The sequence below is a fragment of the Grus americana genome, chromosome 1 (genome assembly GCF_028858705.1).
Source record: "Grus americana isolate bGruAme1 chromosome 1, bGruAme1.mat, whole genome shotgun sequence".
In the NCBI taxonomy this organism is placed as follows: domain Eukaryota; kingdom Metazoa; phylum Chordata; class Aves; order Gruiformes; family Gruidae; genus Grus; species Grus americana.
Genome location: NC_072852.1, coordinates 25,000,156 through 25,026,093, shown reverse-complemented (window position 1 = coordinate 25,026,093; position 25,938 = coordinate 25,000,156). Strand labels below are relative to the sequence as shown.

The 25,938-nt window shown below is 39.6% G+C and overlaps 1 protein-coding gene across 1 annotated transcript in view; it reads right to left on the bottom strand.

Moving 5' to 3' along the window:
* Positions 1 to 25,938, bottom strand: part of ATP6AP1 (ATPase H+ transporting accessory protein 1) — a 56,032-nt gene that overhangs the window by 18,607 nt on the left and 11,487 nt on the right. Inside the window, exons 4-6 of the mRNA XM_054807208.1 lie at positions 22,856 to 23,049; positions 21,756 to 21,799; positions 17,002 to 17,087 (exon numbers count right to left, since the gene is read on the bottom strand). Coding sequence (XP_054663183.1) covers positions 17,002 to 17,087; positions 21,756 to 21,799; positions 22,856 to 23,049 — 324 coding nt within the window. The remainder of the gene's footprint in view (positions 1 to 17,001; positions 17,088 to 21,755; positions 21,800 to 22,855; positions 23,050 to 25,938) is intronic.

The following is a 25,938-nucleotide window of genomic DNA, read 5'->3' as shown; positions in this document are numbered from 1 at the left end:
CTCCTGTTTTATTGAGGAGACTGGATTGGTCCTGGATCCATCCTCTGATACACCAGAAGGTTGTGCTGCCATCCAGAGGGACCTCCACAGGCTGAAGAAATGGGCTGACAGGGACCTCATGAAATTCAACAAGGGGAAGTGCAAAGTCCTCTCCTTGGGGAGGAACAACCCCAGGCACCAGTACACACTGGGGGCCAACTGGCTGGAAAGCAGCTTTGCAGAAAAGGACCTGGGGATCCTGGAGGACACAAAATTGAACATGAGCCAGCAATGTGAAAAAGAAAGCTAATGGTATCCTGGGCTGCATTAGATGAAATATTGCCAGCAGGTCAAGCGCGGGTAATCCTTCCCCTCTACTCAGCACTGGTGAGGCCATACCTGGAATGCTCGGTCCAGTGCCGGCCCCCTCAGTACAAGAGAGACATACTGGAGAGAGTCCAACCAAGGGCCACAAGGGTGAGGAAGGGTCTGGAGCATCTCTCCTATATGGAAAGCTTGAGAGAGCTCAGACTGTTTAGCCTGGAGAAGAGAAGGCTCAGGAGGGGATCTCATGAATGTGTATAGTCACCAGAAGGGAGATTGTAAAGAAGATGGAGCCAGGCTCTTTTCAGTGGTGCTCAGTGACAGGGCCAAAGGCACACAGGAGATTCCATCTGAACATTAGGAAACACTTTTTCTACTGTGAGGGTGACCGAGCGCTGGCACAGGTTGCCCACAGAAGTTGTGGAGTCTCCATCCCTGGAGAAGTTCAAAATACAACTGGACATGGTATTGGGCAACTGGCTCTAGGTGGCCCTGCTTGGGCAGGGAGGTTGGAATGGATGACCTCCACAGGTCACTTCCAACCTCAATTATTCTGTGATTCTGTGTGATTCTGTCCCAAATCATCTACAGATCTAGACCTCAGCATGACCTGAGTAGGATGCAGAATGAGGAAGGCTTCTTCATCACAATGGTCAAAGCCTAGATTCCTAGTTTTCAAAAGATATAGAAGCCAAATCTTGTTAGGATGTATTTTCCTGCCTGCTAAGTGACCTACACATATTTTACCTACTACTTTTTCCAAGTCCTACTGTTTGAATTAACTTATCAGTACAAAATGTGAACCATGAGATACTGTCTGTCCATCATGTACAAAGATACGAAATTAGACATAGTACTGAAAAATCACACTGGTTTGGAGCAGCACAAAATTTCAGTAAGTTCAAATTCAAATGCAAGCTTTGATGCAGCTATTACAGTCTGTAAATTGCAAAGAATCTTACCTACCTGCAACTAATTTTGACTTTAATTCTTTATAACTAAAACTGACAGAGACAAAATTTCTGCTCTGCTGAAACTGAACCCAGAAGATGTCTAAACTTTTTCCACCAGAAATGTTTGTAGGGTGACCTAGTTAGAATCAGAATCCCCCAAACATTCCCCATGGAGATGCTTAGCTTATCAGGAATTACCAGAAACTCATTTGAATACACCTTTCTTGTTCATGTACCTATTTCATTAAGGTGGTAGGTTATCACAACTTCAAGGCAGTTTTTCAAATTTGAAATTTCTGTTCCTACTAAATCACCTGAAATTTTATAACTTGCATATGATACAGTAAAACTTACATATCTAAAGACTGCACAAGTCCCAAGTAATTGCACTTGCAGGTGTTATCAGAACCAGAATTCAATATCTGAAATTGTTCTTTCCTTCCACATTAATTCTCTTCAATGCAAACAGCATGAGGTAAAGCTACAATACAGCATTCAAGGGAAACAAAGCAGGTAAAAATGTGTGTTGAGTAGATTCAGGAAAAATTAGAAACCTCATTTAGGAAAATCAATTTTTGTATGTATGTATAAACCCCAGTAAGGTCTTTGATTGTGAGAGCCAAGCCCTTACGTTTTTTGCTCAGACATATTTCCTGTCAACATTAATGAATTTTTTTTCTAAGTAGAAACTTTAAACTGATCACAATCACCTGTCTATGCAGAAAAAGCAAGCAGGTATGTAATGCATTTCTCTTCAGTGAAACACAAAACAGAAAATTTGTTCTAAGTTATAAGAAATGTCCTTTAAAATAAAGACCATCTAATTCAAAATCCATGCATAACTGAACTGTGACAATACTTGGCATAAGTATGGACTTGGATACCTGTATTGCTCACATACGTATGCGCATTCACACATACACATAGAGAAAGAGTAGAGTGGAAATATACTCAGGTGGAGAATTTCTCAGAAATCTCGTTCTTTTCCCTGCTGACTGCATGGATCTACAGGTAGATCCAGATGGAGAACGCAGATCTGAGGACATTTACAGGAGGACCGAGAGAAGGAGCTTATAGTGGTCATACACACACAGAGAGAAATGTTTTCAAAGCAGGATTAAGTTTGCATTGCTGAAACTGGAATGGACTCCTCACCAAAAAAGGAAATTAAACTTCCAGAAAACGGTCTCCTTCTTAACACTATAATTTCTCCTTTTCATTTCCACTTCAGCAGCCGGTAGGGAATCATTAGGCCACTGCTTGCTATCACACTAAAGTGAATTCTATGCTATTTCACACATTCGTAAAGCAACTGTAAGCCTAACCAAGACCTCAGAATAAATGTCAGCAGCATGACATTTTGCCCAGAGGAATCCTTCGCCTCTTTTTCCCTTCTTTATTAATATTCTGATAAAGCAGGGGGAAAAGGATGCACAGAAATGAGGTAAATTATATCAATAGCAATCATTTATTAACAATGATTACCATCATTTTAGTGCCCTGCAGGATATATGACCAAGCTTACTGGCTCACATTATCATCTGATGGCTCCCCTGTCCAGCCATGCATACTTCTACCAGCAAGCCAAATGGCTCGGGGACTGTGACACTCAGCTCCTACCTGATGTTCTGCATCTCCCAGGGTTTTTCACAAAAATGAGGCTGGGACACGAATGTTAAAGTCAAAATTTAAGTCTCACTGTAAGAGATAATGATCTCGCTGTAAAAGATAACGTTGTCTTTTGTAATTGATAGTTGTCTTTTGTAATTGATTGTTGTCTTTTGTAATTGTGGAGAGTATCCAAGTCATGACCAAGCACTTGGAGATCTTCCATTAGAAGGGACAATAAAACTGCAATATTTATTATCCTGCTCAGTTCAGTGGCCTGCGTAAACAAAATCTGCAGTGTCAGCTCGTGTGTTTATGTATGGCTAGAAGTGTTTCTTCACAGGCCTGTCCTTTCGCAGCATTGGGCCATTTAAGACATGTCAATGTGACTACTCTGTGCAACTGAATATGGTGCAGAGACAAGCGAGTTAGCAGGGACCATGCAAGTGATGAAACTCAGAGCAGAGGAGGGTGATAATCATTCTGCTTGGAAGGCTTTAAAATGAGGCAAGGAATTTTTGCATGTATGGGACATACAAGCACATCCATAAATGCCACAGTAGTCCAAATTTTCTGAAGAAAATTATATTTTCTTGCTCCAAGTTTTAATTGATTTTTGTACCAAACTTTTTCAGCTAACTTAAGGAAGAGCAGGAATTGGCCTATAAACGATCTTGATTTTAGAAGTAAAACAGAATATGTATAAGCCGGAGTAGCAGCAGAAGGAGCTGCTACACTTAATTCTCCACCTTAAATTTCACTTAGGACAAGTAACCCAAATACAATTATTCCAATGAAAACAATGTCTTGGTCATCTACCAGTGTTAAAACTCATTTACATTCTTTTAGCTAATCAGATTTTTCATTCTAATACAAAAAAGAGAAAGAAAAAAAATGCATTAAGAGCTTGCAATGTAAAACAGAATTAATCCTGAAAGGAATCTACCAGATGTATCATTCAAGGAGTATTGGCTGATGCCAATCTCCCCAGCTTTAACATTGGATTTTGGGCCCTGTTTCAGGCAATTCTGCCATAAAGATAAAAGGAGCTACAGATTTTACATCATTTTTAGACTGCTCAGGGGAATACCCACTCCAACTGGTTGTTTTCCCCACTTTCTTATGTCCATATGTGGAATTCAAGTTGCCATGGGAGATGCGAAAAAGGATAAGGAGCCTCTGCTGCAACAAGAGGAAACGTATATGCAGTGAGGGTTGGACTGAGGTTAGATACGGGCCTGGTGAGTTACTGAATTGAAAAATGCGTTACAGTGCTGGGAGAGTTGCCAGCACTGTTTGTCCCAGATGTAGGCTAGTCACAGGGAAATTAAAAATCTGAAGACCCATAAAAGTCTCCCTCCCTCCACTTAATATTTTGATCCTTCAGCACTTTGGAGGACTAATTTGCAAAAATGGGGAGTCTGTCTCCTTTTTTTTCCTAACTTGAAGAAAGACGTGTGGACAGGACAATACATGTTACACTTCAAATTTTTATTGATACTTCAAGGAAATTAATTTTTAACTTTAAAAAGTTACACATCATTCCTACAATTCCTCAGGTCTGTCTGTAATAAATTACAGTCTAAATACCAGTATGTTTTTCAGATGGTCAGATTCTCCCTGTAAAAATACTGTGTTCAATGTGAGAATACCACTCTGCGCTTTCGGCATCTCCATCTGTGTGTGACAACTCTTTTGGAGCAAACAGAAAGCCAAAACTTGCACTGCAGAAACTTGTGAGGAGAGTCTGGCTCTGTCTTCCTAGTTTTTCTGAATCAAAAGGCAAAGGCCAACAATTCTAGCAAGCTGGATCTCTTTGACAGGGAAGTTAAAACAAGTGGGTTTTTTCACAGAAAATCAATAAAAAAGTGCTTACCTTCTACTCTGCTTTCTTGCACTCAGTATCCACTTAATTTTTCTGACAATAGTGTATGTAAGCTAGAACGTATATATATAAATGAAACACACATCAGAAAGTCTAGACAAAGCTAATTTTAGAAATAATATCCATGCTTTTTGAAGGAGATTACCATGCTTTCTTTTCTCTGGATAAACCCTCTTTCCTCTTCCAAGTTTCTCTCAAAATTAGATGTATTTCCACCAAAGCCTAGTTAACCCTTCCAGTTCACACATCTCAGCTCATGTCATCATTTTCATAATTTCCTTCATCTCCTACCAGTCTCTAGCCCATCAACTAAAACAAAACGAGACCAAAGCATGCAACCTTTGCCAGCAGTTAGGTGTAACTGCCTACTCTGTGGCTGGTAGTTACTGACCCTTGTCACGATATTTTGGTATTAAACTTTGGAAAACTGAACTTTATAAGGTGAGGTGTTTTAGCAAACAAAGACCAACTTCCTTCCAGCACTCCTGTGGGATTGCTTTAGCAGCTTGATGCCTATTGCTGTTCCTACGTGTGTTGGGTTTGCGTGGCAGGGTTTTGGCAGCAGGGGGGCTACAGGGGTGGCTTCTGTGAGAAGCTGCTAGAAGCTCCCCCTGTGTCTGACAGAGCCAATGCCAGCCGGCTCTAAGACGGGCCCGCCGCTGGCCAAGGCCAAGCCAATCAGCGCCTCTGTGATAACATATTTAAGAAGTAGAAAAACACAGAGAGAGAGAACTTTTGCAGCCGGAGAGAGGAGTGAGAAGATGTAAGAAACTCTGCAGACACCAAGGTCAGTGCAGATGGAGGGGGAGGAGGAGCTCCAGGCGCCGGAGCAGAGATCCCCCTGCAGCCCGTGGTGAAGGCCATGGTGAAGCAGGCTGTCCCCCTGCAGCCCATGGAGGAAGGATGAGGGGGTGTAGCGATTCCACCTGCAGCCCGTGGAGGACCCCACGCCGGAGCAGGTGGAGGCACCTGAAGGAGGCTGTGGCCCGTGGGAAGCCCACGCTGGAGCAAGTTCCTGGCCGGACCGGTGGACCCGTGAAGAGGGGAGCCCACGCCAGGGCAGGTTTGCTGGCAGGACTTGTGACCCCGTGGGGACCCCACGCTGGAGCAGTTTGCTCCTGAAGGTCTGCACCCCGTGAGAGGGACTCCATGCTGGAGCAGGGGAACGATGAGAGGAGTCCTCCCCCTGAGGATGAAGAAGCGGCAGAAACACCGTGAGATGAACTGACCATAACCCCCATTCCCCGTCCCCCTGTGCCGCTGAGGGGGGGAAGGTTGAAGCCGGGAGTGAAGTTGAGCCCGGGAAGATGGGAGGGGTGGGGGGAGGTGTTTTAAGAGTTGATTTTATTTTCTCATTCCTCTACTCTGTTTTGCCTAGTAATAAATTAGATGAATTCCCTCTCTAAGTTTGGTCTGTTTTGCTCGTGACAACAATTAGTGAGTGATCTCTCCCTGTCCTTATCTCGACCTGCAAGCATTTCGTTATGCCTTTTCTCCCCTGTTTAGTGAATGAGGGGAGTGAGAGAGCGGCTCTGGTGGGCACCTGGCCCCAGTCAGGCTCAACCCACCACACTACGCTACAGCCAAGCTTCAATGCCAGGTAATGGCATGTCAGGCCGGGGGTTTGGTTCAACCACAATCAGTTGCTCCTGTGGGCACTTCAGATCCTGAGAAAAACTGTGGAGCAGTAGCAAGGAATATCATTCAGGTCACAGGGAAATCATGCACTGGGGAGGAGGAAGGAGTTTTCAACAGCAAGGAGGCAAAGTGGGATCCAGCACTCACCTTGCAATAGTTCTGCTCACCGTAAGGCAAGAAAGCCTCCTTACTCTGTTGCAGGATTTTGCAAGTGATTTGGCTGAAAGCCCCAGAGGCAGAGATATATAGCTGTTAGAATACTTGGGGTTTAGCTTCATACTGTAGTGCACTAAAATGTAGAATGATAGTTTTTATGATTCATTAAATATCTGTCTGGGAAGTCACTCAATCATTTGGGCTAAAACAGAAATCCCATCACAGAAGAACGGCTGCAATGTTTCAATAAAATTGTAAACATTGAGGTTTTAGTGAAATGAAAAGGACAGAACAAGAACACAATATGCCATGTAATATCAAATTTGATGTCAGGCACCACTTTCTGTATGGCTTTTACAGCAACGCTTCCATTAACAAATTAAATAAGAGGCCTGTGGCATTTTGGCAGGAAAAGGGTGAGTTTATTGCCCTTTTTTTTGTCTACTAGTGACACTAAAGACATATGTCATACAACAACCCACTAACAGAGATTCCCATGCGAGGTTTCCATGAGCTGGTAAGCCTACGTGGATCAGTACAGTGCCATGATACTAGCTTGGATCCCAGAAGAAACAAAGACTTGTCAACCTCATGCTGGTCAAATATGCCTCTTCTCTTCCAGCACCCCCAGCTAACAGTCCCGGGGTCCACTGGCGAGTCCCAGAGCCTTCCCACCGGTGCCTCTGGGCCTGCTGCAGTTTGGCTGGTGCTAACAGAGGTGACTGCACAGGGATCTGACTGTACAGGGCTATTTCCTCAAAAGATATTAGCACCACAAGTTTCTGTAATCAGTGAATTTTCTAATTAGACAGCTGTCTAAAAAGAAAGATATATTAGGTGACTGAAATCCGATTCAATTTAAAGTTGTCAGCTACAAGGGATGGGTTCTCAGAAGGAAATAAGATCTGTATTTCAGTACACAAACACCGCCGTAACAGTCCATCAACATTTTATTAACAGCCTGGCCTAGTTCTTAGCTTTGTCTGTGTTGTGGCTTAACCCCAGCCGGCAACTAAAACTAAGCCCCACACAGCCACTCGCTCACTTGCTTGAAAATTACACAAAAAATTTATCATCCTCTATCATAATTTTAGAGGCATGTATGCCGTATTTATGAGTCTAATGGCTGCATACGCACAATAGCTAAGTATGAATAATGATGGCCCCTCTTTTGTGTTTCTAATGGCAGAAAATCACTAGCTGACGGCTTTGAACAGAGTCTAATATGTCAGGGGATCTCAGGCAGGCTAAGAGTTAGAAAGTAGAGAAAAACGCAACCACTACATGCATAACTATAACAGATCTAGAACTGTGGAACAAAATGTCTTCTTACCACAAAACACTGAATTTCTAAAATCGAAACATTCTGTGGCACTACATGAAGTGAATTAATTCTTTTCTATAGTGAAAAGAAAGATAGAAAATGATATGCCAGTTGGAACTAAAATGAAATTATACAGGTTTCTTCTAACTAGTTTTAACTCTGTTACAGATTGGATGCAGTAGAACTTAGGGGTTTGTTATTCTGCCAGCAGATCACACACACTTCCCAGGACTGAGGATCTGCATTTTAGTGATTCTCATCAAATTTTTATGTCATGTTGTTGTGGTTTGACCCGGCCGGCAGCTAAAACAACTGCACAGCTGTTCACTCATTCCCGCCCCCCCCAGTGGGATGGGGGAGAGAATTGAAAAGGAAAAAGAAAGTAAAACTTGAAGGTTGAGATAAAGACAGTTTAATAGGACAGAAAAGGAACATGATAATAATAATAATAATAATAATAATAATAATAATAATAATAATAATAATAAAACAAAACAAGTGATGAACAGCAGAATTTCTTGCCACCCAAAGCTTATGCTCAGCAATTTCCTGAGCCGAACCGCCTCCTGGCCAACCCCCTAGCTATATACGAGCATGGTGTTATATGGTATGGAATATCCCTTTGGCCAGTTGGGGTCAGCTGTCCCGGCTGTGTCCCTTCCCAGCTTCTTGTGCACCCCCAGCCTCCTTGTTGGCAGGGCAGTGTGAGAAGCTGAAAAGTCCTTGACTGCTTGGCAACAACTAAAATATCAGTGTGTCATCAACATTATTCTCATCCTAAATCCAAAACACAGCACTATACCAGCTGCTAGAAAGAAAATTAAATCTATCCCAGCTGAAACCAGGACACGTGTTGGTAAAGTGTGTCTTTGTTCCTCTAACAGTTATTCCTTTAGCACAGACAACAGAGGCTGCAATAGAAATCAAATTGTGCACGATATAAATGTTTTTGCCAGTGCACAGGACATCCCTGTGGTTGCACCAGCTCGTTCTTTTACCAGCTTTATTCATTTAATTTCCTACAAAGGGAAGGAAGACAAGAAGTACTGTAGGTAGACGTTTAGGACAAGGCTGCTCCGACCACATGCAGGAGCTACCTAGCCACACAGCACCAAGCTCCTGGCTCTTCAGCCCTAGGAACATGTTGGGAGGAGACACATACACTGTGATCCCCTGGGGGGATGGGATCATCTCCTGTTTCTAATCCTTTGCTTCCCCAAAACAGGAATGCATGTCCACCTCTGAAAAAGATCATGCCTGTGGGCTTTGGTGTCTACAGAAGGTGCCGAAGATACAGGTCTCTGTGCTCACCGGTAGAAATGGGTGGGGAAAGGATTCAGTTCCCAGAGGCAACTTAATCCCAAGGATCTTTAGAATCCAACCCGTTTCACTGCACTGAAAGTAGGGAAAACTGCACCAAGCTTGGGGTGCCACCTACCTGACTTCCAGCCAACACAGTCACTTTTTGTTACAGATTTCCTGGTTGCCAGCAGAACAATGATTTATGAGCAGCAGGCATTTTTTTGATGTGGCAATTATTTTCATTTTCAAAACTGGCAATTCTACAACAACCTAATAGGCGAGCATGAGGAGGAAAGTCTGTGAGCTTCCCTTAGTGGAGCTTTGTTTAGTCTGTTGGCTGCCTCTTCTGGCTCATGGCCTTTAGTTAACTAAGTTACACATTACCTTTCACACTCCTGTCCCAGAGAAATGCTATGTCAATATCCCAACCTTCTACTGCCAAGACACAAGACCAGCTAAACTGTGCGAGACCAAAGGTCTACCTAGCTCACTGCCAGCGCTGGTGATAGTAATCGGCAGCTAAAAATAAGAAAAGGGTAAATACAAACAATACTTGTCCCAGGATACCCTCCTTGATTTCTGTAATCTTTGGGCTAGAAACCTTCTGAGCTGAAGGTTGCATTCAAATGAACGTCTGTAATAGGATCTTCCTTCCTGGTTTTCTTTCATTAGCTCACCAAATCACTGAAATATATGTACTTTTGTCACCCAAAAATAGTTTATTTTGTTTCTTTAAAGGAATTTGGTGCTCCTGAATTCCTGCATTATATTCTGTGAGAGGTGATAATTGTGAATAGTGGCCAGAGACTGAGCAATTGTTTCCTGTTTAGCTCGTCCATGTTATTGGTGATTTTATTTATTATTTCCCTCTTGAATTGCCACTTTTCCTAGCTAAAATATTTTAATCTCATTGCTCTACTGTATCCCTTTGGAGATGGGGTGGCCAGAACCACACACGCTATTCCACTGGCAGACTTGCACTCACCAAGGGCTTAGTGAACTAATTGCGGCTTGCTGCTTTGCCCTCTTCCTTTCCCAATGATTGATAACACTCTGCTCACTATTCATCCCACTGCTGACTGCTGGGATGTTCCAAGAGATCTACCCACATTCTCACCGCAATCCCTCTGCTGAGAAATAGCAGCCACTCACCACAGTGTGATGGGCATATTTAAGGTTTTTCCTTATGTGTGTTACTTTCCTTCAAACTGGATTTCATCTGTCATTTTATCACCCAGTGGCGCAGTGCTGTGAGTGGTTTCTCTAACTTGTCAGTGCATCAGCAAACTTTGGCACCTTCGGATTTCAGCCCCCTTTCCGCACTAACAATGATTCTGTTGAACAGCACGGGCATCAACATCAATCCTCACAGAATCTCCCTAGTAATTACTTCCCACTGTAAACATCAATCCTTTATTTTTATCCTTTCTTTCCTACCTTTGTTGTTTTTTTATTTCTGCCTGAAAATAATTTCAATTTTATATATACATACATGTTATATAAATTATAATTGATAAGTTGTACATCCGAAATCATGACAATTGGTAGTTTGGCTGTTTCTTATTTTAATTAAAACTGGGGTGAAAATTGTCTGACCTTGGTGATATGACACTATTTGTTTCATTGATTTATTCTGAAATCTCTTCTACTACCACCTCAGTAACACCAAAAGTTTTCGAGGCTCGATGATTACTCCACCACAGAGATGATCAACACACAGACTCATTTGGCTTTGTGTTGTCACTCATTTTTCTGAGTTCCTCTTTTTTATTAGATCCAATGCTTGCTGAAAGAATACCTGTCTAATGTGTTTTTATTAATAGTTTTAATGTCTTTTGCACATTATTCCTCTGAATTTATTTAAGTCTGGCATATGATTTTGCACTAAAATTGCCAGAATTTATATTCCTTTTAATTTTCTATATGCATACAGGACTCTGCTTTTTGAAGCACGGCTAATAAAGCCACTTTTAACAGCCTCACCTCTTTCACTGTCTTGTTTAATTATGGCACAGTTTGGGATGTTTTCACGTGGGGAGAAGGGCGAGGGGAAAGAAGCAATTTTTCAAAAATACTTTTTGACATGCGGTTTGAGGTTTTAATATGTCCTGTTTAAACAGTTTGTATTCCATCTGCAAACAGTGTCAGTCAACATAATTAGAGGAGCTTACTGGGCAATTCACCAAATCGCAGCTACACGGATCATTTCAATCTTCAGATTAAAGTCATGTCACTCAGATACTATGTTTGGCCTCAGTCTTCAAAGACTCTGTTCCTAGAATAGGACTCTAGAATCCCCAGAATACTTATCTTTGCCTCCTTCAATCCAAACTTCCTTTAAGATAAACTAGCAGTCCTTTACAGATCTACTCTGTCACTCTAATAATTTTTTTACCTTGGCATTTTCCTTCCAGAAAGTTTTTAGCATGCCTACCAACATGCCATATCAATATGCTTGTTTAGTTACACATGCATTTTATTCTATCCTATTTTAGCCTTATACCTTAATTTTATTCTAAATTATTATGTTTATGACCTCTGCCTATCTATGACTGTATTTTAAGAGTATTCATTGCAATTTTTATACATACATTTCACCAATTTCTGGTTTTTTTCCTAAGACAGAATTCATCCTCATCTGTGTCCCTTCTCCACCATTTCTGCCCCACTCCAATTTTCCTGATCCTTAGTTTTAATTGCAAAATAAATACAACTTTCTAATTTGGTGTATATGGAACACTTGTATAGGCTTCATCTATGCCTTAAAAAGCTAGTTAGAAACTGAAAATAAAAAAATTGTTCTGATCAAATAAGAACAATAGTTTACTTCCACGCTGCCCTTCATTTCCCGGTGAAGTCAATAAGCTTGTATATATAAATGTAAATATAAAATGAAAGCTAAAGTTGCAAAAATGTTTAAAGTAAGTGAATCTTAATGCCCTAGTGCAAAGTCTAGGCTTAAAGGTAAAACGCTAGTTTTCAGTTATTTCCCTGAATTCTCCACTAACACATGGAATAAATCATACAGAATCACTAACAAGCATTTCTCACATCCTTAGCATTCAATTTCCAAGCTAATTTGGCTAAATGTTTGTCTGGGTTTTTTTCCTCTAGAGTGACAACTACCTGGTTTGAACCAGCCTTAAGCACTTCTTTTGTAATTATTTAAAAAGGCTGTACCTCTATCAAGTAAAAAAAAAAAAACAAAACCAAAAACCACCAAAAGCCACCAAACAAACCAAACCAAAAAAAAAAACCAAAAAGGAAAAAAAAACAAACCCAAACCTGTTAGCTAGGAAATAATTAAGTGCATATTCTTCATCTACAAGTTAAAGTTTATTTTTTATTATAATGGAATTCTATAAGTAGGGAGAGGAGAGGATGAGGAATTCCTGCGATTTCTTCTTTTAGGGTGGAAGCACTGATGCTTTATTATACTATGCCAAACTATAATTGCTCCTTCAAATATAAAAAAATAATACAAGAGTAAATGAATAAGCCAATTCCTCTATTAAAGGGTGCATGAGGATATTAACCTTACAACCCCAACTCCTGCAAATGGCATTATAAGCTTTTTTCTAAGATTTCGTTCATGGGAAAGCTCCAAGTAAATAATGTTTGAGTATATTAAATTGTTAAAAGCATTCCATTAATCAGAAGCTGTGAAGTCAGTGGGGTGGCTGTTGCAGAGTTTAGTCTCCTCGGAGTGGTGAATTGAATAGTCAACAAAAAAGAGAGGAGCTGGATGTAAGTGGAAGATGCAGCACTGCAAAATGTAATGCATTTTTAAAAATGCATTAGGTAGAAGGCAGAAACAAAGAAAACAAACCCACAAGCACTTGTCAAAGAAGATAAAAACTTTTCACACTATTTTCAGATGGGGCGCACATCAATAGCACCTGAAGATACCCTCAAGAGACACTTTTTAAGGTCAAATGCAACCACTTGTGCTGCAGATGCCCATGTTACTTATGGCTGAATAAAGTTCCTGTAACTCATATTGCCTGGCTCTGAGTGGGATCAAAGGCTCAACACGCTTAAACGTCAACTAAAGCAGACAGACTGTAGAATGAAGCAGTCAAAAGCCCACAGTAGCTGAAGGTCTCTGAAAATATGGTGGCAGTAGAGAAGGTTTAAACAGCAGCTCACAATGCATCTGTAAAAAGTGGAGTCAACAAAATGAGTATCAGCTGGGAAGCAGCCATAACTATCCTTTTGGCAATATGGGGTTCCTCAGCATTCAATCTAATTGGGAAGAGATAACAACAATAAAACTGTCTTACAGATGTTTCAGAAGCGAACTTGTAAAAATGTGACATGGACACCATGAGGATCTGAAGGGTGGGAAACATGATTTGAAGCATATCTCTCTTTCAATCACTGCAGCCTTTTTAACCTCTCCAGTTACAACAGCACAGGTAAAATTATGCATTACAACCAGAAGCCAAAAAAGCTAACTAGCAGCAAGCACAAGTAGAGGGGTGACCTTGATCATAGTCCCCAAGAACACAAAAAAATCATATATTCATGAGAACTCCTGATGCAAGAGTGGAACGAGGACTTCAGAGGGGTTTGGTTCTCCTGAAGAAAAAAATAAGCTATCAAATGAGTTTCAAAGGGAAGAAAGGTCTTGGCAGAAAACTACTTAATTCTTGGGATAAATTTCTGATTTTTAATGGAAAAGAAGATGAGAAATGTTGAGTGAGAGTTCTCTGACTAAATGTATATGTCGAGATCTGACCTAAGCATGAGGACTGCCTTTATGGATGTCAGAGACAAAGGAGATTACAAAAGCTGAGTTTCATGTCATCCTGCAACAGTCCCCTACAAAATAGGTCAGAAGGATCATACCCTAAAAAGTCTTTGATTGTAAAGAGCACGCTGGTTGATGCCTTCAGATGCAGACATTTACACTTCACTTGCCTAGAATTAGGTGATATAAATCACTCAGCATCAGCCCAACTCAGCCAGACCTCAAAGGCAAAGCATTTTAGAACAAGAGTCACAAGACATGGCAGTTCCCTTGTTGGAGGAAGGCAGCTCCTTTATGACATGATGTGATATCCAGAGGAATTATCAACTGGTTAGTAAAACCATTTCATATAGGTCACCAAACATCTTCTGTTTCAGGATCTTTATTCTGTCTTCCAGCTTCAAATGCTGAAACTGGAACAGAACAAGAGCCAGCCTGAATAAATCTCCATCATGCACCGGGGTAACTAACTGATAACTATGATAGCCCAAAGGGATCTGTGGCTGCACTGACTAAACTAAAAAGCTCATTCTCATCAAATCAGGAAACTCAAGTTTTGCATCCTGTCTCATTAATTCACTTTGTAAAGCCAATACCAGTCTGAAATCTTTTCCAATATATGTATTTCTCACGTTTATTTTTCTCTGCTTGAGGCAACGGAAGAATGAGTGAATGTAAAAAGACAATGCTATGAAGCTATTGTCTGCCCAACAGCAAGGAGGGAGAGCTATCAGGAAAGAAGTATCTTATATCCCGAGTTTTTGGGACCTTCATTGCATAAAATTAATTTACCTGATCAGAAGGAGCTGTCCTTTTTTTTTTTTTTAAGTGTTATGCTTAAAGCTCATTTCCTTCATCAATGAGAAAAAAACAACTTAGTTAAGGCAAATCTTTCATACTGAACGATTGCTATCGATTTTCAAATGTACTAAGTAATGTAAACTCTTTTCCCGTACGATCAAAGCCTTTTAGCCTTTTACTTATCATGTATACTGATCTTGGTTATCAATGGGGAGTGACCCTGTAACTTCTAGATCATGGAATAGGGTCTTTATGGCTTATGCAAAGGGAGATAGTCGTTTAGCTTAAGGTTATGAAACAGTTCACGTTTTCCGCAGTTCAAGCACAGCCAAAGATTTGCAATACATACTAAGAAGAGGTTACATGCAAATGTACAGACCAATGAACCCTCAAAGGTACTTTCCATTTTGCCTTTTCTAGCTCAGTACAGAAGCTGATAACCTTGAATGCACTGAAATAACATGAAGTTATTGCAGAGGGAAAATATGCTTCATATGGGTTTATATGGCATTGAATTTACAGAATTAAGAAAAGTTTAAATTGCTTATTTTTCAAAAACGCAGAACATCTTAAAATACATTGGTTTAATTATTTAAAAGTGCTCCAGTTGCTCAAACTAAGTCACTTTAATTTAGAAAGCCTGTTGAAATATGCATAGATTTAAAATTCAACAAACTTTTAAAACTGCTTGAAAAATTCCTTCTCTTGACACCAATTCCTTCATTAATTAAAAATATTTTTCATTCCAATTGTTCTAAATGCAATTTTCAGCTAAGAATGCCCATGTCCCTTTGATTTCAAATAGTAAAGAGCCACAATAATTAAATAATTTTTATTTTCATTTTGGATCTTGGTTAAAAAAAATTACAAAAAAGGGGGATCAAAAGTCCTTTCCTCTCCTTTACCACATAAACATACAGCACAAAGAATATTAATGTGAGCTTGCTTCCTCATGCTGCTTTGTCTTTGTATTCTGTCTGGTCTTCAAAACCCAGTATGTGGAAATTAATTTCACAGGGTGGATTATTGAAGAAAGGTCTTCTTCAGTAGAACTAATCTTTTTCCGAGGGTCTGAAGGGACGAACCCAATGGTCTTGTTGGATAGTCAGAGGTTCAAGATCCTACCTCCCTGCAAAAACCCAGATTATTTCTGATCGAACACAGAACACCTTTGGGGGGCTCAGCCACTTTTGGCTTAAAGAACATTTATGAAGTGCAGTCAAGTTCCCTCTTACTCTTCTTTTGGATAAGCTAAAGGGACTTCACTCCATACCCATTTAAAACAGGTTTTCTAGGTTTTGTTCTTGTCTTAAGAACAGTTGTGAATATTTCATAGTGTTCCCTCCTGAAAACACTCCAGCTTCTCAAGATCCTGTCTGCAGTTCTCACACTAGATCTAGACAATCCTACTACAGGCTTTCCTGTTGCCTAAACCAAGGAAATCATATCTTCTGTATTCTCAAATGGCATTATCTTGAGTTTGAATTAAAGTTCAAATTAAACTAAGAATCACATTAGGAGCTCAGAAGTGTTACCACTGGAACAGATAGACATGTTTCTTTCAAAGCTGCTGATTTTTAGGATATAGCCCATCCATCCCTCATATGCCTCTCTTCTTAGTGGGAACTGTATTCTTTTTTCCTCAAGGCATGACTGTCTTCCATTTAATTGCATTAAAACTAAAATTTGAATATTTCTTGATTACAACCTGTATGCCGTACAAAACAGATAACTCTACATAAATAACTATTCTGCATTGCTGCCTACTGCTAACATAATACAATGTGATCTACAAATGATGTTCTGACTATCAGCAAGGGTGATAACTTTACCTTCCAGTTGTAAATACCAAGTATTGACTAAAAGGAATGAAACCAGGTAATTTAAAAATGGATACATTAGTAGCTTTCAGTTAATTAACAGCATTCAGTCTTTACTGACCAACGACACTAGGAAGCTTGATAAGGTTCCCTGTAGAACTTACTATAAAACCATTAGAGATAAATGGGGAAAAAAATCTGAAATCACAGTCTTTAATAATAATAATAATTTCTAAAGACAACGGCAAATTTATGGTCTCCTAGAACAGTAAAACTTCAATAGTTATGTAATATAGCTATCGTACATGAAAATTCATGCAATCATTTCTGGTCAAAACCTCATATAATAAAGATTGCTTGCTTGTGTAACCTTGAAAATCATCTACAGCATTCCTCTGTAAACATTAAGTTGTTAGATGCCAAAAATCTGACAGTTCTAGGCACTGAAGATTACTCACCCTTGAAGGTCTCACTGCAGTATAAATTACTGAAAAATGAATCCCTCGTTCCTGCAGATCCATGGTCAGTCTTCCAATTATTTTGTCTATAAATAGAAACATGTATAATTTAACAAACTCTTTAAGTTGAGAAAGCCAAAATCCTACAGTAGTTGGAGAAGTAATGAGCTAGATGTCTAAGCTTATTTAATTTATTTAAGCAATTTAGGTGCTCATACCATTTATATGTCAATAGATACAAATGTTCAGTGTCTTGAAAAATACACAATTTCACTGAGACAATACAAAACAAATACGTTACAACAGTTCAAAAAAAGGGGTGATTTTGAAACTCAAAAGTAAATACCATAGAAACTATACCTGAAAGGTTGAACTTTGGGCAATTAAAAGCAAATGCAGAAGAAGTCACTTAAGAGATGAGACCAAGACGTATATACTGTTAGTCAAGTGACAAGCTAATAACTAACTAAATAATCAAATAATAAAGCTTAAGTAGCATTATTCTGTGAATTACAAAGTACACAGAACCAATCACTGAGAAAAAAATACTCAAAACGTAGTGCTTAGTTTGGGGAACGATATGCATAATATTGGCAGCAATATTCCTTTTTGCTTCAGTGGATTTAAAGCCTGATTCTGCACCCTCAACAGGATATGGAAAATTTTGCTGTTGACTACAGTGGAAGCCAAAGGAGAAATATGGTGGAATATTTCTGAAAAAAAGAAGGAAAAGTCAAGGAAGGAAGAGAGAAACTTCTAAAGAGATCCAAAGATGCCTCTACAGAAGATCCTCCTTTAGTTCTGAAACTACAGGCAGTTGTGACAAATACTTACAACTGATAAATGTTTTCAAACCGTACACAGAAATACTAACATCTGCTAATGATAAGGAGCAAAATAGTTGTGAATTAAGAACCATTATTAGCGTTGTTATTAGGACCGATAGAGAAAGAAGCAAGCAGACTCACATTTACCGTTTCAGTTCCTTTCCACTTCTCGTTCATGTACCAGTCTGGTGAATGGCTATTTTATAGCCTGAATATACAGGCTTCTCAGATTTCGAGGTTATACATTACAGAAATTGTATTTCAATTTCATATACTGGGATTGAAGCTTGTATTATTATCCTTTTTAACCTTTTCTATTTACAGTAATTATGGTCTCCTGGCTGAGTAAAATATTTGGCTTTTGTAAAAATGCAAGCATTGTTTTTTCTGCAAGGTTTTAACCAAATTGATTTCCCCTTATCCGTCAAGAATCACAGCTATGTAAATTTTCCTTCTAAAACAACTATTGCTAAAAGGATCTACTATAAGAGATGGAGTTACTCAGAAAAAACAGCTGCTTATACACTAGTACAATTATATTGGGTGTGGAGGTCCAAGGCATTACATATTGTAGATTTTGTATTCTACAACCACAGAGTGCAACTCACTGGAAATTCTCAGCAGCCTCAGCTAAAATTTGCAGAAGAAAAAATAATACATAGAAAAATGCATAGATAGTCTTTGTTTTTTCATTCATTAAAGCAACCAATTGCTATCTGAAATAACATGTTATTTGCGTTTCACTTCAGTAAGGAGCTATGTGTAATGATAGTTACCAGTAACTTCTATAACTCCTGCCGTTGGGAGGATTTTAGAGGCAATTCCTTCATTCAGAGAAGCTGCTGTGAACACCCTTGTGACAACAGAGTTGATATAGATCTTTGTTTGCCTGTGATCAAAACTTTACTTACGAAGTATTTGCAAACTCTCCAAGGAAAAGGGCCCAGATCGTCCACCACATTTTAAAGCACCCAAATTAGATGCCTACATGGGAACATTAGTCATTCCAGGCTCTTACTTTAATGGAAGAGGCATGTCCAGATGTTAATATTGATGTTTGAGTGATTTTAGAGTGGTTCTACTGAAATGTTTTGTGGTTTGGTGGTTTGTTGGTTTTTTGGGTTTTTTTGTTGGGTTTTTTTTTATTTTATTTTAGATAGCATGGATCAAGGAAACACTACGTAGATCTATGAATGTAAAACAGTTTGTCTAGGATAACACCTTCCAATTAGCATAACTGCCTGCATCTATGCCCTGGTGGAAGGACTAAACCTTTTTACCTCATTGAAGACACATCCCTTGAATTTCACCACGGAATGCAGGATTAGTGTTGTTATTAATTTCTAATCTACCTTAATTTCTTTGTGTGCTTTTATACATGGATGGAAGAGATGGAAGAAATGAACTGAGAAGAAATGTTCTGGAAGGAGAAAATTGAAAAGAACAGAGAGAAAGAATAGAAAAGAACATGATGAAAGGGGGAAAAATAGGAGAGAAGAGAAAGAGTGGGAAGAGGAACGCACTGAGAATCAGAGTGGAAGAAGGAATACATGCGATAGCAATTAAAGAGCCTCATCTTATGCAGATGGAGTCACAGGCAGCTTTCCCATTGATTTTGAGCTATGCTGGATCCAGCAGGTAAGACTGACATGACAGAATGCAACCTTCTCCTGAGCAGAGAAATGTTTAGGAAAACTGGCACAAACTGAGTAATAATGTCAAACTCTACCTCATGCAAAAGAAAGAAAGAAGAAATACTGAAATGAAGCATAAAGAAAACAGTAAATCTGAATGCCTTGAAACTTGAGCAGATTTGGATTCTGAATTCCAGTTTGTATTTTCGTAATGAGCCTCATTGAAATAACGTTCTAAACCCCTCTGCTTACTCCAGCTTCTAGATATTTCAGAACAGCACATTTCCCTTGGGCAGAATCTGAGCCCATTTGTTCTGTCTTACAGAGCTTCCTGTCTGCAGTAAGTAAAACAGCAGGAGAAATTTCTCTGACATTTTATTATATCAGATTTTAAAACCCTTTACAGCGGAAAGGAAGGAAGTTGCTGTGACAAACATAAGAAGCTTTGTGAACTTCTGGGCAGCCTACTACAGGTCTGCAGTGTTTTTCTATGGGTTTACTGTTGATACTGCAAAAAAAAATTTGCAAGCAGTATTTATGGGTTAACAATTCTCTTGTCACGTTGTGGGTACGTGACAAATAGTATTTTTTGTTGCTTACCCAGGTAGGATCTAGCAGCAGTCCTTCCATAACAAACACCAATAACTTATGACCTTGCAAGAAGTTCTGACCTTGAAGGGTGTCCTGGCAGCAGTATTTGGCAAATGACTGTGGTTGTGCTGCAGACAGTACCTAGACGTTTAGACCTGTTGGAGCCCAGATTGCATGACTTGGAAGTCTGTGTTGGGGACACTTATCTACTGACTGTATCTATCTCTTCTGACTCTCTCCCATCTGCTGCACAGACCTTCAGTGGGATAATTTTAAGGAACTGTGGCTCAGCAACTTTCATTTGAATTTAAACTTCCTGCTGATGTTATTTCCAGGTTTTATTCAGTAGTGCATTGAGTGGCTGCTTTGGCAAATAAACCAGAAGGTGAGGATTCAGCCCACAGTCCCACTTTTCTAGAGCACAGCTGAGACGCAGAATACGAAGTGCAGATTTTGGCCATACAAAGTGGCGCATCTTCCCTGATCCACACACTTTTCCCCTGACAACAGCTAGGTGACACTAACCAGAAAGTTGCTATAGCCTGCTCCTCTGTCATCCCACAGGTTCCCCGTTAACTTTGCTGTTCCAAACCAAACTGGCCTGACACAGGGTTTGGGAAGCTTGTTCTTGAGTTTGTGCAGCTGATGAAAGAAATGTCCCATAAAGAAAAAGCTAATGTTTAGCCAAGGCCAACATTAAGCCAAGGCTTTTCATATCTAATATGCTCTGGGGACAAGAAAAAAGAACTAAACAACTCTTCTGCAATTCAGAGATGGAAATCCAGCTGCTTATTTGAGTATAAAAACCACATTCACTTTGGAGCACTGCAAAAACAAAGAGAAAAGGACAAAACACTGATTTCAGTACTAAGGCATTTTCCCCTGATTTTCAAGTCTGCTTCTGATTTTACACTCCCAGCTCTGGGCAGAAACAGTCATATGCACTAAGGACATTGTTTAATTATCAGCCAACTACACTACAACTACACTACGCTACACGTCCCTGAAACTGCCACTACATTGATTTGTAGACTTTATAACTCAATCTCTAATTTAGAGTAGTAAGCAAAAGCCCTGCAAAAACCCAGATGTTTCTCAGTGACTCTTTGGTGTACGGCACCTCCTTTTCAGCCAGATGCTAGGCAAGAAAAGTTTTATTATAGTGTTATAGGGAGAGATTCAACTTTAACAAGTAGTCTTTAATAGCTGCAAAACCAATGAAAGACTCTAAAATCAAAGGCTGTGAAGGGCATCAGTATTGTTTTACAAAGATTAGAAAAACATTTCCTATTCATTCAGACAGCCTCTGGTGAGACCAAGACCTTCGAACTGCTGGATGAGCCTGACGCCTCCAGCTGCCGGTGTGCGAGGTGAGATCCAAGGAGGCAGCCCGAGCTGCGCGGAGACGCAGGGTTCGTACTCTGAACTGCGAGCATCTCGGAGCATGAGCAAAGGCCCATGCCTGAAGCAGAGGTGAATTATCATTGCATTTCAGGTCACAGAGTTATATCCATTTCAGTGAATTTTGAATCAGACATTCAGTACTTCAACACTATGACAAGTGCTTATAAGTACTAGATAGGGGAAAAGAAAACGTTCAAATATTACAGCAAAACCCGGGAACTAGAGAATACAATCTGCTCAAATGAAAACACAGACTTAAATGATGAAATGTTACTTATATCTTGGTCATATTGCTTACCATTTTCAGCAATTGCTTCCAGCGTGGAAATCTCATTTAAACCACTACAAAAAGAGTGGGAGAAAAATAATTAAAAATCTTTTCTAGGCAAGAGCAATGTGAACCAGAAATGTACAAAGATACTGACTAGCAAAAGGATTACCGTCCACATCAGTCCCTCCATCATTCTCTCATCTCCTCCTTATGACTCTTTTCTTCTGCAAAGCCATTAATAGTACAAGGACCACATCTTCAGCTGATTCCTCAAACCCATCAAACTTCCTTAGCTGCAGAGAAGCCAGACTACTGACATTATTTTGACGAACCTCTGTGCAGCTGTCTTTTCATTTGGTGTTGGCCCCTTGTCTAACATTTGTACCTGCACTCCTTAAAACGGGTAGTGTGTCGTTTTTTGTGTAGTGACGTGATAGCTGCAATTGCTCTTCCTTAGGACCCATTGATACATGCACCGTGTACCGACATGTACAAATGCCCAACTAACAGGCTAGGAAGAAGAAAAAGCAGGAGAAGCTGAGCAGAAGGACTCAATACACCCATGCCTTATATTTTCTCAATACACATTCATCTGAAGGAACAGTCTCTCTCTACCTCTGTTAGATCAGAGACCTGGAAACATGAAGAATTATAGCCCTCCTCTCCCTTCTAGAGTGATGAAAACCAGTCTCTTTATTCGTATTAACTGCAGGTTTTTCTGTATGTTTATTTGCTTGCTTATTTATCCTGCCAGTTTTTTTGACCCCTGGAATGCCTTCTAGCAATTAATTCTGCAGGTTAATCATGTGTTGCATAAAATAATTCAGCCTTTCTGCTAAAAGTGTGTTGCCATTTAGTTTTATTAGTTGTCCCTTTGTTCTCACATAATGAGGCAGACAAAATAGGAACGCCTGACTGCCTTTCTCAACATATTTCATCTATTACACCTGGTAAGCTCATCAGGGGACTTTATAAAACGCTGAATTCACCCTTGCAAGAAAAATAACTTTGCTAATCCTGTAAGCTTCCATTTTGATTTTTAAATTTCCTGAATACAAGCAACATCTTCAAAAGCTTTAAAAATCGTGCACACACGTGAGTCAGTTTTGTTTGTGACAAGCTCTTACCTGACAAGTGGTTGTAGCTGAACTACCAGTAAATTCGGTTTAGATGTATTCACTTCCAGCTGAGAGTCACCGAGATTAGTTACGTTTGTTAACTTCCAGTCTCTGGACTCCTGAAGAAAGCTCAGAAGATGCCTGGTAGCCTCGCAGTCAACAGCTGGCAAAACTAAAGATGAAGGAGAAGACTGAAGAATTTCCTGTAAGAAATTTATGAACAGTTTATTTACTTGCTTAATAATTAAGCACAAATCATGTTTTTATGTATCCTTAATTTAATATTCAAGGTGAGGAACCGCCATGGTAAACACTATGTAAGTTCTCACCAGCCTGACGCAGCAGGCTGCTCCTTGAAAGGGGCAGCGAAGTGACACTTGCGTTGCTCTTATTCCTGCACCTTCTTGGGGCAAGCTTAAGGCACTCAGTGACATCAGATTCTTACTGTCCTTTCCATACGTGTGGTGGAAGAGGAGAGACAGATGACACGGAAGTTCTCAAGCTGAGAAGGTATTGGAGAGACCGGTTATGAACTGCCAGAAGCAAAGCTCATCAGACGACCATCTACCTAAATGCCCTCAGAGGTGAGAAGGATCAATATGTCAGACACTTCAAGTTCCAGCAGCTCTATTCAGTACAGAGTCACAGTTCGCGTAATAAATACCCTGCCTTTGTGTACATCCTGGTGGTACTGCACACAGTACAGACAAGTGTCTGATTTGTAACTATTAAATAAAGCTACGTGTTTCAGGATCTACAGACCCTCCAGACACACACTAACAAACTTCATGTCATGTACCTTCTGTCTTTCTACTCAAAATGCAAATTATAAAGCTCAGGGTGAACTGGTTCAGATAATCAAGCATCAGGGTATCTATCACTTTATTTATAATTCTCATAGCTGAGTTTCTGCTGAAAATACTTGAGTGAGATGCATTTAAATACATTCTCATTCTATGAATTTGAAACCTGCATAGTGGAAAAACTTCCTTTCCAAAGGTTTTTCTTGATAATGAAAATAACTTGAAATATTCAGGGAAAGAAAATGCAAGATGGAGACTTGAGAATGATCAAAATTAATATACCTCAAATTTAATATGAATATCTGAAGATTTTTTCATTGAGTCCTAGTTTACAACTTGTTAACTTTGCTTTCCCATTTTCTACACTGAAGTCTAGACTGAGTCTGTCACTTGATCCAACATTCAGATATTCAAGTTGTTATAGACTCTCTCTCTCCCCCTCTAACTGATGCAAGTGTTGTAGTGTTGCTAACACTTTTCTCCTCCTACTCTTTTTCCTTTTTGTCTGTTCTCTGACTGCCTACCACTTTTTCTGACCTGCTCTGGTTCTTTCTAATTGCTCACATGTTTTCCTTCCTAGGCAAAGGCTAGTTATTTTCACATTTATATAGATGCTTATAAGCAAGGACTATGCAGTATTGTCTGGTTTGCCAGACTGATAGAAAAATAACTGCAGAAATTAAAATAGAGCAGAAAGCAGTGATCTGGTTCACAGGTCTTTGAGTAGCATTTTTAGCACCGCCTGGAAGGAAAGGATGATACATTTCGTTTTGGTTTGTTTGCATATATGAATTTAGAGCTAAAATTCTGAGCAATAGTCAATTATTTTATTTTCCATATTTTAATCCCTTGCCCCCTAGCAGCAGCCAGAATGACAGCAGCCACTTCTTCCAAGGATATATATTAAGCAGATTACTCATTTATTGTAGAATAGTTATAAAATGCATCATTACTGAGTAATATCTGAATTGTGCCTCTGTTCCTAACCAATCCTGCACTGCCATCTGTCTCAACTTCCAGCCACTGGTATTCAACTGCTTTCCATCTGAAGGGCAGCTGGATATCTACTCATTGGCCTCAGGTAGCCATTCGGATCCCATGCCTCTCGTTTGTCCTTCTTGACATCTGGCCACTGCACGCTTGTCTTTACAATACCCATGTGTTGCTTTACGCGTTTTAGGATTTCAACTACCATGCGTGTTCAAAACATGAGAACTCCAAAAGAGGGTGGAGAATGAAGAGGGCTTCTGAGAAACACTTGATTTTGTATTCTGCTAAAGGACTAAAGAAAGAGGTACAACCACACAGTAGCTAGGAAAGGGAGAGGGAGAGGGAAGAAAACCCTCCGTTGAGCTGTTGGACTGACAGCAGAACTTCCTACATTAAATGCCAGAATCTATAACCTGTCTACAGGCAGCTTACTCTGATTATAAGTACATTTACCTTCTTTAGTGTCCCCTGAAACACCTCTCCTGAGTGAAATATTACAAGAAACTTCACTCTTGGATTACATATATCACTATTCAAGCTTTTTTGCAGGTAGATGTGGAATAACTCTGTCCACATTTCTTGCTATCCTGAAGCCAAGTAGCTGCGCTACTAGGGCTTGGACTTACGTGCCCAGGTCTGGTTTCAGTGTTACGTTAACTGGATTGATATTACACCTAAGCAATTCGAACCTGGAATGGAGTAAATTTAGGTCTATCATTGAAAATCTATTGTTAAAATCTTTGTTAAAGACTCCTGCATCCATCTATAAAAGATCATGTAGGCATACTCGTTGTTCTGAACTAGCTTATGTTTGGGACCAAAGCAGATAGGCAGTCTTATAATAAAAATATTAGTTGGGAAAAAGGCTCCTGCGTTGGCTCTGAAAATATCTGGGAACCTACACCTGAAGTAGACAGGCTCGCTCCTGTAAAAGAGATCTTTTAAATCTTCATCTTTTGCCTGTGAGTATGTAATTTAAAATATTAAAGTATTTATTTTCTACAGCATTGGTCAATGAGTTACCTATAGAAAAGAAAAATCTATTCAAACAAATTTGGAAGCACATCTGTTTCTACACACAGTGAGAACTGCAAAGAAAAATATCCTTGTTGCATTTTAACTTTCCAATTACTATTAATCTTACAGACTCTTACACTGTACCTGTGTTCTCCAAAATGTATGCATAAAGCTATATATTATGATTTTAATGAAAATTTATCTGATGTACTTTAGCTGATAAAATATGTTGCAGCTACAGAAAGTATTGTTGAACAAACCTCCATACCACCGTACTATATG